Source organism: Schistocerca americana, chromosome 1, assembly GCF_021461395.2.
Source record: "Schistocerca americana isolate TAMUIC-IGC-003095 chromosome 1, iqSchAmer2.1, whole genome shotgun sequence".
NCBI classification, from domain to species: Eukaryota; Metazoa; Arthropoda; class Insecta; order Orthoptera; family Acrididae; genus Schistocerca; species Schistocerca americana.
In genome coordinates, this window is record NC_060119.1 from 257657778 (window position 1) to 257676658 (window position 18881).

Genomic DNA, 18881 nt, shown 5'->3' on the forward strand with positions numbered 1-18881 from the left:
TACTTCTACCTCCTTATCCTTATCTCTAACTGCGTTAGGTTGTATCATGTGGTCAAAACACTCCTTCCACACTATCCTCTTTATTATTGCCGAAGTATATCAATATATCACACAACTTAATAGTTCAGCCAACTTTTTAAAACGCATTTAACAACTATTTAAAAGTTAATCATCGTATCGGATGACTTGAGGTAGCCGGCCGCTGTGGCCGAGCAGTTCTAGGTGCTTCAGTCCGGAAACGCGCTGCTGCTACGGTCGCAGGTTCGAATCCTGCCTTGGGCATAGATGTGTGTGACGTCCTTAGGTTAGTTACGTTTAAGTAGTTGTAAGTCTAGGGGACTGATGACTTCAGATGTTAAGTCCCATAGTGCTTAGAGCCTTTTTTTTTTTTGACATGAGGTAACAGAGCACGCAGTATTGTCACTTACGTGGAATATATGGTTCAGCACACACTTGGTACAATTTCTACGTTTAAAAAGCTTCCAGGAAGTTACTCAAGGAGACGTCACGTGTAAAGGAAATTACAATGGTTGTTCACTGGTGGGTCGATTGAGGCACTTCCTCTGTTTTGAATCAGGTAGAAGAATTACTACATTTTGCAGATGATATATTATTGTCGAGCCGAGCAGTGACGTAACAGTACAAAAAATAGCACGTTATACACTGAGGTGACAAATGTCATGGGATATTGATATGCATATACACAGGTAGTAACTCGTACACAAGGCATGAAAGGGCAGTGCATTGGCGGACCCCTCCTTTGTACTCACATGATTCAAGTGAAAAGGTTTGCTATGTCATTATGGCCGCCCGGCGGGAACTGACGGACTGTGAACGCTGGACGCATGGGACACTCAATTTCGGAAATTCAATATTTCGAGATCCACAGTGTCAAGAGTGTGCCGAGAATACCACACGTTGAAGCATTCTCATCACGAACAAGTGGTTGTCGACGGCCTTCACTTAACTACCGAGATCAGTGCTGTTTGCGTAGAGTTGTCAGTGCTAACAGACAAGCAACATTGCGTGAAATAACCTCAGAAGTAAATGTTGGGCGTACGATGAACGTATCCGTCAGGACACTGCGGCGAAATTTGGGGTTAATAGGTTATGGTAGTATCTGCAGCGTATCTCCTTGCCTCGTGACCATATCAGTTGGAGCCTAGACGACTGGAAATACGCGGCCTGGTCGGATGAGTTCCGAGTTCAGTTGGTAAAAGCTGATGTTAGGATTCGAGTGTGGAGCTGAGTCTATGAAGCCACGGACGGAAGTTGTCAACCAGGCACTGCGCAAGATGGTGGGCTGCGTTTACATGGAACATTGAATGGAAATGGTTATGTTCTGATACTTGATACCATTTACAGCCATTCATGTCCCCAAACAGCGATGGAATTTTAACGCATGACAATGACCGTGCGACAGAACTGTTCGCAACTAGTTTGAAGAACATTCTGGGCCGGCTGCGGTGGTCTAGCGGTTCTAGGCGCTCAGTCCGGAACCGCGGGACTGCTACGGTCGCAGGTTCGAATCCGGCCTCGGGCATGGATGTGTGTGATGTCCTTAAGTTATTTAGGTTTAAGTAGTCCTAAGTTCTAGGGGACTGATGACCACAGATGTTAAGTCCCATAGTGCTCAGAGCCATTTGAACCATTTTGAAGAACATTCTGGACAGTTCGAGGTAATGGCTTGGCCACCTAGATTGCCCAACACGAAGCCCATCAAACATTTACGGCAATTAATCCTGAGGTGACGTCGTGCACAAAGTCTTGCACCTACAACACTTTCGCAATTATGAAGGGTTACAGAGGCACCGTAGCTCAGTATTCCTGCGGTGGACTTCCAGCGGCTTGTTCAGGCCATGTCACGTCAAATTGCTGCGATACGCCGTGCAAAAGAAAGTACGACACGGTATTAGGGTGTATTGCATGACTTTTGTCAAATGGTTCAAATGGCTCTGAGCACTATGGGACTTAACATGTGAGGTCATCAGTCACCTACAACTTAGACCTACTTAAACCTAACTAACCTAAGGACATCACACACATCCATGCCCGACGCAGGTTTCGAACCTGCGAGCGTAGCAGTCACACGGTTCCGGACTGAAGCGCCTAGAACCGCTCGGCCACCGCGGCCGGCTGACTTTTGTCACCCCATTGTATATCCATAAAAGTTATTTTCTGATTTTCCACAAATGGGCTGCCTTTTAAGTATAATAAAACTATAATGTGATGCACTAAATTACTTTTTTACGGTCAAAAATTGTCTCTAATGTGGCGTACCAACAAGAAATAGTAAATAAGACACGACAAACTCATAAGCCTTAGATATTTCAAAATCTTTATCCGCTAATGTCCATCGCTGCGTTTTAGGCCTCTCAGCCTGTATTGCCTTCATATGGTCAGTTAAAAACGTAAATCTACATAACACAGTGTGCCCATGTCCATTATGTCGTCCACAGTCGCATCGACCTCTTCGTAATTACAGCTGTTTAACATTTCTTGCAAATGCCGGTTGAAGAATGTAAGTAATAAATAATATACTTGCTATACTACTGTTGCCATTACCCCACAAATTAATCTTCGGTCATTTTTTCTATTTAATTTTTTGTAATGCATATTTTCAGTCTTTCCCTTCTAAACGAATTTTCAGTACGATCACCAAGACATTTATTAACTTCGCTATATCAACCAACTCTTCTAAGACAAGAAATATACTACCTGACAGAAAAACTGGAAGCGGGGAGAAGACATGGTGCGCGCACGCCGTTTTAATCTTCCTTGTAAATTGGAAATCAGCGCACACTCCGTTGCAAAAACCAAATTCGTCCTGGAAACGCCTCCGCAATATCCTTTCTTCCAGCAGTGCTGGGCCCGAAAGGTAAACAGGAGAGCTTGGATGAAGTTTGGCAGGTAGCAGATGAGGTACTGCCGGAAGCAAAGCTATCGGAGCGGGTTGTCAGTCGTGCTTGGATAGCTCAGTCGGTAGAGTACTTCTTCTTCCTCAGTAATAATATTTTTGCCAATGTGAGCGAAGGAATTAAGTGACTGTTATGAGAGACAACCTGTATCGGACTGGCAGCAACAATTACGTGCGACGAATGAACTCAATAACACAGGAAGTTGAAAAGCAGACTCATCTAAATGGCGTCGACTTTGTTGTGAGTGGTGGTCAACAAAAACATTCAACTTGATAAGCTGATAAGGGTTTATTCAGTCTCTACAGCAGTGAAAAATTTCGAGCATATATCCAGATATGATCCCCTTTTAGCATTAACGTTTCGATTGCATGCTTTCCAACCATTCAGACAGTATAGCACATCATCAAAATAAAAACTAAGCTACATGCAGTCGCATGCACGCTCTAAAACACATTTATTGCTCACTTCACTGGGAAAACATGAGATTTAGTTACAGTTTGGGACATCTGCGGAAGGAGGTGGCTTCTGTCGACAACACTGATGGTAGTTACATAGGAAAGAAGTTGCAATGTGATATTCGTACCGAGCGTCTTGCGGATCAGATAGAGCTGGTCTACGTCAGATTTACCCGGCCACAGCGCCTGCCCCTGCAACATCTCGGCGAATACGCAACCTGCAACAGTAAACGTGTATTAGCAGCATTTCAGACTAGTCTATCACGTTGTGAAAATAAAAGTATCCAAAAATTTCTCTTCTAATATAAAGTAACAAATTAGTACTCAAATAGTTAAAAAGAACATTGTTAATATGTAAAAATCTTCAAACCGTGCTTTTACAAAAAACGTTCTTTTGAATTGATGGTTTTCGTGTGAATGAAGAGTTTTCAACAGCTTTAGATATTATGTAGTCTTTTACTGAGAACACTACCAGTTTCACACTGTTACGGGTGCATTCTCAGGTGATGCAATGATTAGCCTAAAACAGTCTGGAAGTTACGATGTCCCGATTGTTTGAGAACTGATCACTGCATCACCTGAGGTGCGTCCATAACGGTGCGGAACCGATAGTGTTCTCAGTAAAGGACTAAGTAACAGCTAAACCGGTTGAACTATCTTCATTCAGCTTTTAGGGAAAAAAGTTTGAAGATTCTTAAATATTAGCAATGTACTTTTAGCTGTGGCTGTCCTACTTAGAAAATAGTATGTAAGATAAAAATAAAATTGAAAACTTACCTGATTACACACTATTTCTACAAATTATCTAAGTACAGAGATGCAAGGCTACAAAGGTGGTGTTACTTATATGGCGAAGTAGCGGTGTTCATTGTATAGCTGCATATCAAGTACTGATGGGCAGTACTGCAAACAGTACTTACCGTTTAAATTTGTACGTAACTACGAGGGTCACTCCAAAAGATGTGCACACAATTTTTTTTTTAAATCCATCTTTTATTCTACATGTTTGAAAGTTCTACAGTGTGTAGATACACTGTTCCTTTAGGAACAATATTTTCATTTCTCCACATAATTTCCATCCCTCTCAACTGCCTTACGCCATCTTCGAACCAGCGCCTGTACACCCGCACGGTAAAATTCTGGACCAACCCGTTGGAGCCACTATTTGGCAGCGTGTACAAGGGAGTCATCATCTTCAAACCATGTTCCACGAAGAGAGTCGTTCAGTTTCCCAAAGAGAGTCACATGGAGCCAGGTCACGACTGTAAGGCGGGTGTTTCAGTGTTGTCCATCCGAGTTTTGTGATCGCTTCCACGGATTTTTGAATGACATGTGGCCGTACATCGTCGTGCAACAGCAAAACATCCTGATTTTGCCGATGTGGTCGAACACGACTCAGTCGAGCTTGAAGTTTCTGCAGTGCCTTCACGTATTCATCAGAATTTATGGTGGTTCCACTTGGCATGATGTCCACAAGCAAGAGTCCTTCGAAATCGAAAAACACTGTAGCCATAACTTTTCCAGCAGAAGGTGTGGTTTTGATTTTTTTTCTTTGGTGAATTTGCATGATGCCACTCCACTGATTCCCTCTTTGTCTCGGGTGAAAAATTATGGAGCCATGTTTCATCACCTGTCACAATCCTTCCAAGAAATTCATCTCCACCATTCTCGAACAGTTCCAAAAGTTCCCTGCATACCGCTTTTCTTGTATCTTTGTGAGCCACTGCCAACATCCTGGGAACCCACCTGGCCCAAACCTTTTTTAACGCCAACACTTTCAGTAATCTGTAAACGCTTCCTTCCCCTATCCCAACGTAGCGTGACAATTCTTTCCCTGTGATGCGTCTGTCAGCAGTTACCAATTCGTTAACTCTCTGCACATTGTCTGGAGTGGGTGCAGTACGAGGCCTGCTGCTGCGAGGACAATCCTCAATATTGCCGTGCCCGCTTTCATCACGTAACCTGCTTGCCCACCAACTAACTGCACTGCGATCGACAGCAGCATCTCCATACCCCTTTTTCAACCTCTTGTGAATGTTTCCCACTTTCTCGTTTTCACCGCACAGGAATTCTATGACAGCACGTTGCTTCTGACGAACGTCAAGTGTAGCAGCCATCTTGAAGACATGCTGTGACGGCACCACTCATGGGAACAGGTTGAAATAAGTTTGAAAACAAGCGGGAAGGATGTATCTACACACTGTAAAACTTCCACACATGCAGAATGAAAACTTTTTTTTTTACAAAAATAGTGTGCATTTCTTGTGGAGTGACCCTCGTACTATGTGTCAGAAATAACAGTGCAATCATTTAAATTTTAACCTAGCAATAGGAGACACACGGCAGATAATTTTTTTTCAGACTAGCAGCGTTCTTTGTAATTTCCTCGATTAAATTTACCTAGGAGAAGCATGGGTAGCAGTAAAAAGTATAGTTATGGTATGTCGTTAATATGGTATTTTTTACAATTATCTTGTCTTTTGTTAATGTATAGTTTGACTAGTCACCCATTCCTATCTTCTCGATAGGAATGTATGAACTGTGTAATTCACGTCGCAGACGTGATGATCTGCACGCTGTTGTCATCTAGGAAATGGTCGTATTAACTTTACTCCACCGTGTGTTTTGGCGTCACTAAAGAAAATTGTGTGCTGACAACCTGGAGACAAAAGATTGAAGGTGCAGAGTGAAACACATGGACAGACCATCCTCCGCGCTGCGCTGTGACCCGTATTGGCTATAGTCGCTGCCGCGTACACACCAATGGCCCAGACGTCGACGGGCGGTCCGTACTGCGTGTCGCCGACGAGCAGCTCTGGAGCGCGGTACCAGCGCGTCGCCACGTAGTCTGTGTAGCTCTCGCCGGGATCTGCCAAACAGACGCGCAGTTTAAGGCCGCTGCTATGTGTGGGCAGCCAGCCGCGCCACTAGTCGCCCGGCGACTCACGGGACACTGTTTCACACGGAGTGAGCCTGTCCTGTTTGCCGATAGCAGCTAGTGGCGCCACTGTGCTGCTAGTGGCAGGGACCGGCAATTGCCCTGCCCAGTCAACCAAAACAGAAACGGGACGTTGTAGTAAATGGAGTCTTTTAGCCGTGGCCGAATAGTGGCGCCACTCCTTGCTTGACAGGAAGATTCGAGCGCATGTGGTACGTCACTCTAGCTTGTACTATCAGCACCACAAACTTTCAGTAGCTTGTCTGCTACAGTATTTGTTATAACTCATCAAGACTTTGTTAATTTGTTAATACATATGGAAATATCAAATAACGTCAAGCGTTTTTTAACACATTAAAGTGATATTCCTTCTTGCTTTATAAACACTACTAATTACTCATCTTGTGGTGCTGCAGTTTTTCTTGTTATGTCCGTGCTTGCTACGAAATAGGAAGAGAAATTCCGCCTTACGCAAGACACCTTTTTCCTGTTTTCTTTCACCCAGACGTGTTTCAGCACTTTTTGTGCCATCATCAGTGGGTTATTTTTTTATTTTTAACTTACATGATACTATTGGATATTTATTTTGGTAGCTATTCTGCTACGCAAGCTACAACTTCTCATGATTTTGATGTTGTGGTCCTTCCTCATATGTTGGCGAAGTGAATAAGCAGATTTCGTGACCTATGGTCCCTTGTCACTGCACTTTTTCCGATTTTCCAGAACATAGCCGGAGGTTTCGCCCGCCTTTACGTGTTGTTGTGGCTGTGTAGTAATCACAAAATGAATGAAATAAATACTACACAGCCACAACAACACGTAGTGGTGGCGAAAACTCTGCCTATGTTCTGAAAAATCGGAGAAAGCGCAGTGTTAAGGGATCATAGCTCACGAAAGCTGCCTATTCACTTCGCCAACAACATATGAGAAAGCACCACAATATCAAAACCATTAGAAGCTGTAGATTGTGTACCAGAATAGCTACCAAATTAAACGTCCAATAGTTTCCAATAGTTAGAAAATAAAAAATAACCCAATGAAGATAACACAAAAAGTGCTGAAACACGTCTGGGTGAAAGAAAACAGGAAAAAGGTGTCTTGCATAATGCGGAATTTCTCTTCCTACTAGCAATTACTGTCGCTACTTAGCATACTTATCAGTCTTCCGAACCATATAAAATTGTAGATCACACATTATGAGAAATAAAGTAGGGACTATGACATGTGCCGGCCGGAGTGGCCGTGCGGTTCTAGGCGCTACAGTCTGGAACCGCGCGACCGCTACGTCGCCGGTTCGAATCCTGCCTCGGGCATGGATGTGTGTGATGTCCTTAGGTTAGTTAGGTTTAAGTAGTTCTAAGTTCTAGGGGACTGATGACCTCAGAAGTTAAGTCCCATAGTGCTCAGAGCCATTTGAACCAACTATAACATGTGTTTTCTCAAAGTTTAGGCGAATTTTTCTCCTGTTGAAAAACACTTGCCTGGTTGTTGTAGGTTACTTCCTGTTGTATTTTCATTTATGTAGTCAAGTAACTTCTAAAACGTCGATTTTGACCCCGTAAGACAACATAAGAAACATGGACGCTAAATCTGTAGCTTAAGATCTGCGAGAACTTTTACACGGTAGTGAAGATGAACACATACTTACAAGCCTTAGGTGTCCAATTTTGCGCCCAGTTTTACGAGATTTTTTTCTAGTGATTGTTCCTGTCCTATCTCTGAATACTCAACATTCTTCCTGGGACGCACTCCATAGACTTTTTTCGCATTTTCTAACCCCTCAGGTTTTCTTTGTCGATAGAAGTGCAAAGAGAGTTCTTCACAGGATGCCATTCTCATAAATATTTACAGATTAGAAGTCAGCAATTATTCAAAAGAAGCACCAGCGATTGAAGAGGTAATGAACACACTAGCAACCAGCCGCATCACTAGTGATGTGCAGAGAAGTATCAACAACCAAAATTCAGGTATCGTCTCTTTAGCTTGTTAAATTTGAGATAAGTTACCAATACACAAGGATAAGCAATCGGGATTTTGACACATTATCATCAATATTACCAGACTTATATCAAGAGAAAGACCTAAAACGCAACGCCCATCGAAAATAAAACGTCACAAGCTATAAATTAAAACAGATATTAAATATTGTCTTCTAATGGAGTTTAACCTCATTCAAATGTTTTTGAAGATCTTTCATAGCCCTCACTTCTTCCACAGACTATGTTAGTGAGAGGCAGTAAATCCTCCACCATTACAGACATACGCGCCCTAGTGTTGTTACCAGCTTTGTAGAATATGGCGAAGCACAAGCATTGATATTACACCTCTGTGGTGTTAACGATATCATCCTCTGTTTGTATCCAACACAGTTACGTTGAAAAAATCTGACTACGCAAAGAAAATGGGACTAAATTTTTCATCATGCATTCACGTCGCCCCCACTCCCCTCCCTTTTCCTCCATTTCACAAGATACGCAATAGTCGATCTATGCACGGTACTGTACGATATAATCGCAACTGTATAGTAATAGTATTCATTTTTATTTGAAATTATACTATCGATCACATTTGTACCTCGGGTAGTCTTAACCTTCGCATTCTTCATGCCTCCAAATTTTATACTGTGTTGTAGAGAGCATTAAGCACCTTTGACGATAACGTAGTTAATTATAAACGAAATGTAAGCAGCAACCATTGGACGATGTCTTCTACCTGCACCCGAGACCTTTAGTGACGTCACCAGATCCAGCCTCTACGCCTTCTACATGTATGGAGTGCCATCAATTAACTGAAAAATTCCTATTTTTATAGTAATGACATCGTAAGTACTATTACAAGTCAAGAGCATGGAGTTCCTACTGAAGTATTTCTGAGAACGTGATAACATCACAGTTTCGGACAGAGTATGAAAAAAATCTGCCATCGTGACACATTATTCATTGCGCCTACGAGATATTCTAGAGAACAGAGATCACACAACATGTCAACGAACAAAGTCCTGAAAACAGCATGCTCATCCATTGACATCGCAATAGAAAAAAAGTTGCGGATAATATGTTTTCATTCCCAAAGACATGTAAATGACAAGAGGGTCGTGTGGCAGCAAATTAGAAATCAAAGGTCCATCGCATGTGTAATGGTCCACTGGAAAAACTACATTTCAATGCTAAAAGGAGATCTTCATCAAATGTGATGTCTTCGAGCATCTTCCCTCGCATCCTGACCTGGAACCCACAGTCTGTCTCCGTGCACTACTGAGAAGCAAGTGTTGAAGCACGATTGTTTGGAGACGATACTGGATACTGAGCCGTGCTGCGGAGATTGATAACTCGCACCACTCTGATGCATTCCACACGTGTTACTCCCGAGAGAGTTGGGCGCAAGAAAGCCTGCTGTCGACTAAGTGAAGGTGTTCCGGCGAGAAATCTTAACTTGGAAAAGGAGTGTTGTTATCGTTGTGGCTTGGCAGGACATTATGCTCATTAATGCCTCGCTGATCGGAAGAAATCGGTAAGCAGCTGACGCCTATAAGATGGTAGGGCGCCAATCTTCGCACGTCTTACTCAAAGCTTGTAGTGAAGTGAGGGCAGAACTAATTAACAATCTCCCCTTTGTGCGTTCCCCGTTAACCACGAAACAGTCAGTCCTTGTTATATTCGGAGGGTACCGTTTCTTTATTAAATTACGATGTGTATCTAAGAATCGGAAAGGAAAGGAATACGTAGGAACTCTGAACAGGAGAAGGGGCAGGATGATAGGACATCTGTTAATACATCAGGGAATAACTTCCATGGTACTAGAGGGAGCTGTCAATGGCAAAAACTGTGGAAGAAGACAGAGATTGGAATAAATCAAGCAAATAATTGAGGAATTAGGTTGCAAGTGCTACTCTGAGGTGAAGAGGTTGACACAGGAGTGAAATTCGTGACGGGCACCATCAAACCAGTCAGAAGACTGAGGATTCAAAAGTAAGTGCGTAATTTTTGTAACTTGCAAACCACTACTAAGGTTTGAGCAACAGTTAACGGTAGATGTCATCCTTATTTAGTTTATCGTCATTTATAGAACTCGCGATTTTTCTTAGCCTCTGAACTTTGTCGCAGCGAAAGGTTCGAGTACTAATCTGCTGCTGAGTTGTGATTGTTTTCAGAAGTCTGGGTTAATCTTGAATTACGCTGGTAGGCAGTTTCATTTTCAGTTCTGTCAGCTGTAAAACTTTAGTTTCATGAGGATTCGGTATTACCAGGTATGTGTAGCGTAGTTACGAATTCAGAGGGAACTGGGATTGTTCGTTGATCGGTGGGTGAGATGCAGAATTGCTCCGTGTGTTGCGAGAATCACGATGAGTTAAATGATAAGTCGGAGGTGACCACAAAGATAACGTACGTAGTCGTCCGATACGGCTATCGTCTTAAGATTAAATCCTTCTAAGATATTACGTCGACTTCTGGAGAATATGTTGCATGACGGAGTAATTTCACTGATAACTTCGTCATAAGCCTCCCGAATCTTTTTAGTAGCTAAGGAGAATGGGTCTGGCCAAACGCCGTCAGTGGATTATCGTCCTTTAAATCATAAAATTATTTTAGAAGCAGTTCCGTTGCCCGATTTGCATAGTTGTTTTACCTTTTCTGCCAGGGCACGGTATTTCACGGTACTTGACTCGAATCATTTTATAAGACCGTCTTGCGGAAGAATACAACGCTGTGATGGCAGTTTTGACTGATTACAATTTGTACACAATTAATACAGTGCTGTTTGGCTTATCAGAAGGAGCTGCTGTTTGTCCAGACTGCTATATTCTGTTTGATGGGATGTCTAGTTTAAGTTCTTGATGATGCGGTCGTCTACAGTAGGTCGTTCTCTGAATATCCTGAACACTTACGACAAATCTTCACGAGGTTACGGGAGGCTAGAATTACCATCAAGCTTTCTAAGGTCAATATGACTCGGCAGAAAATTTCTAACTTAGGTCACCCAGTTTCTACAGCCGGTCTTAAAAGTATTCACTCAGGTACCAATGCCACCCGCAGCTTCTGACCAACCAGGACCGAGAAGGGAATAGCCCGCTGTGTTTGTATGTGTCTATTTTTTTTTTTTTTTTTTTAGGAAATTTGTCCCCAAGTTTGCGGAACATTCTGCTCCGTTAAATCAGCTGGCCAAGAAGGGCGAGCCATTTAAATGGACGACAGTCAAAAGCTGCATTTAGTAACGCCCCTGTCTTAGCGGGCCCCGGACTTAGAGCGGCTATTTATTGTCCAAACTGACGCTCCCAACTCTTGTGCTGCGACCGCACTGTTGCACTAGGAAGCAGAGTTGAAGATTAAAAGTTGGTTCCGGCACTATTCAAATACTACCACGAGTGTGTAGGTGGGGACACCTGGGTGCCTATAAAACCGAGGTTATCACAGGTCCGTCCCCACATAATGATATCAGGAGGCTGACAGGCTAGTAGTGCCAGGTTTGCAAAATCATCAAACCCAATTCCAATGGTCTTGGAGAGGGGCTTTTCCAGTCCGCCTGTGCTGAACTTCCCATGGACCAACTATTGATTGATTAAATGGTACCGTTGTCCCGCACCCAGTGGCGGAGAGCACATGTGTATTTTTGTAACTGTGGACGCCTTTTCGCGTTTTATTTGGTTAATGCCCAGTGCTGTGAGTACTGCACAAGTCATCACTCAGCATTTGACAAAAGATTTTTTTTCTATGTTTTGAGCTCCCAAGGTACCAATTAGTGATAACAATCCGGCGTTTGTCTCAAAAGTGTTCTGCAAATTCCGTTTTGAACCCAGCATAAGTCATACCACCACCACGCCGTATTATCCTCAGCTCTCCTTCGCTAAAAGTTAACCACAACATAAAGGTTACTTTGATAATTTTCCATGCCAACGCCCAGATCAAACAGGATCACTTCTCGCCCTGATTGAAAGTCACATTCAGCACAGCTAATCACGAAGTGCATTGTCCTAATGTTTTCTTATACCTTAAATTCACCATTGTCCAATCTCTGGTCGATCAGTGATTTGATGCCAGGAGAGGTTATCCCAGGAGCTGTTCGGGACAACTGGAGAAGGGTGAAGTTAAGTACAGAGCGTGCCCATCGGAGAAAAAATCAATGCAGGCGCCCGGGGAATTTCAAGGTTGGGGACGTCGTGTTGATTAGGGATTTCGAGGGTCTGCTCAGTGTCCAGCATGTTGTTGCCTCGCTCTGTCGGTCCAGCCGTGCCGTGTGCTCATCCCTGCCGCTCTCCTGGTCGAGAAGAAGTCGACTGGATGGAACCACCGAGTGCATCTCAGTCAGGTTGATGCTGGTGATTCTAGTTAATAGTAATCACAGTTACACTTTGTAAACCCTACGCAGTAGGTTGAGTTTACGGGTGAGAGGGAGGGATGGGGGTGGGAGGCGGCGTAGGAGTGAGGATCAATATCGAGTGCCATGCTCCTTGATTCCACAGATCTTACACCCGAGAGCACTGGCCGCTACGGGACGCGCAGAGGACTCTTAACGTGACTGCAGACCGCGGATGTGGTCAGTCTGGACCAGGGCATGTGTACTTGAAGAGCGTAACCGAGCAAGCAATGTTTCCGTCTGCGACAGTGGACACGCAGTTTGGGTCGGTGTCGGAGCACGGTCCATCACACCGGCGCCCCGGATTACGTCGCATTAACAGTGCCCGTCATTCGAAGAGCGGAGACTAGGCCGTGTGAAGAGCAGCCCACAGAGGATGGAACCACCGATCGCGTGAGAACGGTCACAACACCTACGCGAGTCTGCTACCACAGGGAAGGCCCCCGCCAAAAGGCTATAGTGGGTGAGCTCGTTTCTGAACAGATTTAATGCCCTGGTTGCTCGGCTAAATAGTGCGAACTGGATTGAAATGAGCACGAACAGCCCGCTACTTTGGTGGGGATATTGTATAATATTTAGCTGGGGCTCTAAGTTCTGGCTGGTTAGTCCTCTGGTAAATTGAAATGTCCAGGAATTCAGTGCCTTCATCAGCGGAACAGCTCAATCTCTCATGGCGTACATTTACTAAAAAATTTCATTCGTGTTCTCTGTATTTAATGAGTCTTTTTATGTTCAAAAATCCAATGTTTTGATCAGCAGTACAGCTTAGTCTCTTGTGTTGTACATTTACTGTAGTGTCTCATTCTCGTTCTCTGTAATTAATAATTTTAAGGGGTTATTTAAATCTTGATCGCGTGTCAAATATTAACAGCATTTTCTAAAGTAATTATTTCCCTTTTAAGTACGCTTTGATTATCGCTGAGCAAATTCTCTGCATTAAGAAATTTATGCATATTGGGCTCTATCTCGAACATTTTACTGAACTGTTACTGTGCTTTCATTGAACTGGAACGGTGAGGGCCGTTACCTTGTCAACTCATTATAGCATGATCTTTTTGAAGGGGTTTGTATGTTATTCTATGTTGTTAGTTTAGAACCCAGGGTGCCTTTTGATTGGTGGGCAACACATCTTTCTCAATTGCTTCGACTTTAACCAATGAGGATTGTTCGCTATATTTTCAGTTTATGTGTTTTGAGATATTTTGTATATGTATTTCAAGATATGGCGGGGTTTGCATTACTCAACCAATGTGTGTGCCGTTGCGTTAAGACTAGTGAGTGATGCCGGAGTTCGAGTCCCGTCTCCCATTGTGTTGTTGGTGAAGCGCGTCGATTGTAGCTCATCAAGCCATCTGATTTGCTTACTGTACAGTTGTAACTCTTACATTATTTATTAATGCATCGCAGCATCTTAGGGCTTCATAAATCGAATTTTGTTACGAACGACGCTCAATTTCCCTTTTCCAGGCCCTTCCAATCCCCAACAAACCACCAACGGCTGGCCCTTTATCAGATACAGCTCGTTGTCTGATCTCTGACGTTTTCAGGAAAATCTGAAAAACAACCGCCACGTCAGAGAGGGAGGGACTGCCCGTCTTGTACCCAACTTCAGGTGGCATATTTCAGCAGGACAATTCTCGGTTACAAGGAGCTAGGCATGTACAGGGCTTCATCCAAGAGATTCATATACGATTGATTCCCTGATCAATGTGTTCACTTCCAATATCGCTCTTTAAACAACTGTGGGATTTGGTAAATCGCTAACTTTTCGTTATGTCTTTTCATTACTCTTAATTCTTTATAGACTAATACACAAAACATGTGTACGAAGTTTCCCCGTAAACATATTCGGACACTTAAAGCAAGGACGTTTACAGGCCTTACTTGGAGGCTTCACGTCATACAAATTTTTCAAAGTCATATATCATACAATGTCTGATTTTTAAAAAAACTATGCAATCTAGAATTGGCTGTTATTTGCCACGAGAAATGGATCCGTCAGTATAAAAGAAGGCGGGGAACATATTGTTGCCAGTAGAGATGCAATAGCATCATAGTTAGGTCTATCAGGACAGCTTTCTGATGACTTTCATTAGTAATCAAAACATCATCGGTCTCTAGTTCAAAACCCGGCACTGCTTACATTTCGAATAAAAATCATCTGCACGGGCGGCCTTGCAAAGAGGGTGGAGGAGCGGACAGAGGTTCAGAGCACTTTCTTTTCTGAATAGACGAGTGTAGGATAACATCAAATCAGCAGAAAAATGGTATAATATTGGTAGGATTCGTTGTGAATAACAAAGTGTGACAGAGAGTGTGTCACTGTGAACAGTACAGTGATAGGGCTGTTCTCATCAGAATCAACGGCAAACCAACACCGACGACGATAGTTCATGTATACATGCCGCCGTCGCCTACTGAAGATGAGGATCTAGAGAAACTATATGATGATATTGAATGGGTAACTCAGTATGTAAAGGGAAATGAAACCGTAATAATCATGACGAACTGGAAACCTGTTGTAGGCGAAGGAGTAGAATAAATGGTTATGGGAGACTATTGGCTTGGTACCAGTAATAAGAGAGGAGAAAACCTAATTCTGTAGTAAATTTCAGCTAGTAATAGTGAACACTCTATTAAAATATCACAAGGGGAGGAGATATATTTGGAAAAGGCTGGGAGATACGGTAAGATTTAAGTTAGATTACACCATGGTCAGGCAGAGATTCCAAAATCATATACTAGACTGTAAGGTGTACCCAAGAGCAAATACAGATACAGTTTACAATTTAATAGTGATGAAGAGTAGACTGAAGTTTAAAAGACAAGTCAGGAAGAATCAACCCGCAAAGAAATGAGATACGGAAGTTACTAAGGAGTGAAGAGATACACCTTAAATTCTCTATGATTATAGATATTGCGATAAGGAATATCTCAGTAGGCGGCTCTGTTAAAGAGAAATGGACACCTTTAAATAGGGCGAAATATGAAAGAAAAAGCTACAAAAAAAGCAACTGTGTAGAAAACATGTAACATACAGATACTTCAGTTGGTCGACGGAAGAATGAAATACAAAAATGTTCAGGGAATACAGAAATACAAGTCCTTTAAGAATAAAATAAAAACTAAGTGCAGGAATCTAAGGCGAAATGGCTGCACGAAAAATGTGTATAAATCGAAAAAGAAATGATTGTCAGCGCATATAAAAGTCAAAACAATGTTCGGTGAAATTAAAAACAAGGCTAATAACATTAAAAATGCAATGGGAACTCCACTGTAAAAATACAGGGGTGGGAGCGGATAGGTAGGAAAAGTACACTGAAGGGTTCTATGAGAATGAAGACTTGTCTGACATGATGGAAGGAGACACAGGAGTCGATGTAGAAGAGATAGAGAATCGAGTATTGGAATCAGAATTTAAAAGAGTTTTGGAAGACTTAGTATCAACTAAAGCTGAAGAGATGGATAATATTCCATCAGAAGTCCTAAAATCGTTGGGTGAAGTGACATCAAACAACTACTCACAATGGCGTGTAGAATGTCTGAGTCCGGCGATATACCATGTGACTCGCGGAAAAATATCGAAGACTGCAAGAGAAGACAAGTGCGAGAATTTTCGCACAATCAGATTAACAGCTCATGCATGAATGGAAAAGAAAATTGAGTATGTGTTCGACGGCGACCAGTTGACTTGAGGAAAGGTAAAGACGCCAGAGAGGCAATTCTGACGTTGCGGCTGGTAACGGAAGCAACACTAAAGGCAAAACAAGACACTTTCATAGGATCTGTCAATGCCGAAAAAGCTTTCGACAATGTAAAATAATGCAGGATGTTTGAAATACTAAGGAATATATGGGTAAGCTATAGGGAGAGACGGGTACTACATTACATGTAAAGCCGGCCGCTGGTGGCCGAGCGGTTCTAGCGCTACAGTCTGGAACCGCGCGACCGCTACGGTCGCAGGTTCGAATCCTGCCTCGGGCATGGATGTGTGTGTTGTCCTTAGGTTCGTTAGGTTTAAGTAGTTCTAAGTTCTAGGGGACGTATGACCTCAGCAGTTGAGTCCCATAGTGCTCAGAGCCATTTGAACTATAACATGTAAAAGATCCAAGAGCGAATAATAAGTGGAAGACGAAGTTCTCCGATTAAAGAGGCTGTAAAGGAAATAGTCTTCTGCCCTACAATTCAATCTACAGGATGAGTCACTAACGATTCCCACCTAGAATAACTCAGAAAGTATGGTAGTAGCTGAAACGTTTGTGGGACAAATGTTGCTTGGGACAACTGGGGCCATAATAGGACGTTGGTTTTTCGTTGCCAGGTCGGGTCGCGTCAGAGATATAAAGGTCAACTTTTTTTTTTTATGGGACGCTATAGTTTGGTACTTATTTTCTGATAGCGGCTATCGAGACGAATCCAAGAATGAGTAACAGTAAAGTCTTTGAAGGTCAACGAAGGTCAAAAAAGTGGCATGAACGTCCATTTACAGAAGGTCTTGATGCAATAATTTACCAACTGCCGTGTGTATTGTAGAAACTTATTTTATTTTATGAACTTCTATGTGCTACCAGTTTCGGCGTTACATTGATACCATCTTCAGACCCCACTCGTTATAGTCGTAAAATCGCTATACACGGAAGGAGCCATATAACTGGATCCATGAATCAAATCGCTATGCAACAGCTCTTGGTGGCCAGGCAACACAGACTGACAGTGTGTGTTGCCTGGCCACCAAGAGCTGTTGCATAGCGATTTGATTCACGGGTTCAGTTATATGGCTCCTTCCGTATATAGCGATTTTACGACTATGACGAGTGGGGCCTGAAGATGCCATCAATGTAACGCCGAAACTGGTAGCACATAGAAGTTCATAAAATAAAATAAATTTCTGCAATACACACGGCTGTTGGTAAATTATTACTTCAAGAAGTTCATGCCAGCCGTCGTCCCACGATTCATAATGGATCAACGAAGATATACAGAAGGCGTTCGAGGTGATGACCATTGGTATCAATGCAGTGTTGCAATCTTCTTATCATGGACTGAAATGACAAATATATAGGTAACAGTCACGTTTCATTGCATCAGCGTACGTTTCGCAGTACCAAGACGTGGTTAAATTAAAAAAACTGCGGAATACATAAGAAATGATCGCAAGAGCAGGCCTGCATTCTGTAGCAGTGTTCTGAGTTAGCTGAAGAGAACCGCCAAAGGTAAGAAAAGTAGCGTGCGTGTGAATCTGGCACGATGGTACTTGTGAGAAGGCGCTCGGCGTACTCACTGGTGAGCCTCGCGAAGCCGAAGTCGCAGAGCTTGAGGACTCCCGAGGCGGTGAGCAGGATGTTCTCGGGCTTGATGTCGCGGTGGATGGCGCCCTGGGCGTGGCAGTAGGCGACGGCGGTGAGCAGCTGGAAGGAGAGCTGGCGGGACTCCGGCTCCGACAGGCCCTGCGGGTGGCGCTCCAGCTCGGCCAGCAGCGTGCGCTCGCAGAACTCGAACACCAGGTGCAGCCGGCGCTTGCGCCGGAACACCTCCACCAGGTTCACCAGGTTCGGGTGCTTCAGGCTCTGCGCACACCACCCCAAACTCGCTCAGTTCACTCCCACCTCTTACCTGCTACTCCCCGACGCCTTCAGGGAAGATACTCGGCTCACTTCTCTCCCATTTGCTACCTTGTAGTCCCGAAAACCACAACCAACTTCACTTCCTCATATATTACTGATTGTAAAATATCTGTTTCAGGAACATTTGAAGCTTAGTTCTGAAAACTCTGTTCATTTAATTAAAAGGTAGGTGCCCAAGTCGTATATCAATGTGATTAAGACTGTGTAGAAATCATAACAGTGAATTTATTTAAGTTTAAAAAGTAATATATAGGATGTTCCGGTATCCCCCTCACAAACATCTACACTACTGGCCATTAAAATTGCTACACCAAGAAGAATTGCACATGATAAACGAGTATTCATTGGACAAATATATTATACTAGAACTCACATGTAATTACATTTTCACGCAATTTGGGTGCATAGATCTTGAGAAATCAGTACCCAGAACAACCACCTCTGGCCGTAATAACGGAATCGATACGCCTGGGCATTGAGTCAAACAGAGCTCGGATGGCGTGTACAGGTACAGCTGCCCATGCCGCTTCAATACGATACCACTGTTCATCAAGAGTAGTGACTGGCGTATTGTGACGAGTCAGTTGCTCGTCCA

The 18881-nt window shown here is 43.2% G+C and overlaps 1 protein-coding gene across 1 annotated transcript in view; it reads right to left on the reverse strand.

Moving 5' to 3' along the window:
- LOC124624022 (cyclin-dependent kinase-like 4) overlaps positions 1-18881 on the reverse strand; it is a 237731-nt gene that overhangs the window by 42087 nt on the left and 176763 nt on the right. Inside the window, exons 3-5 of the mRNA XM_047149083.1 lie at positions 17944-18229; positions 6135-6242; positions 3502-3591 (exon numbers count right to left, since the gene is read on the reverse strand). Of these exons, the coding sequence (XP_047005039.1) occupies positions 3502-3591; positions 6135-6242; positions 17944-18229 (484 nt within the window). The remainder of the gene's footprint in view (positions 1-3501; positions 3592-6134; positions 6243-17943; positions 18230-18881) is intronic.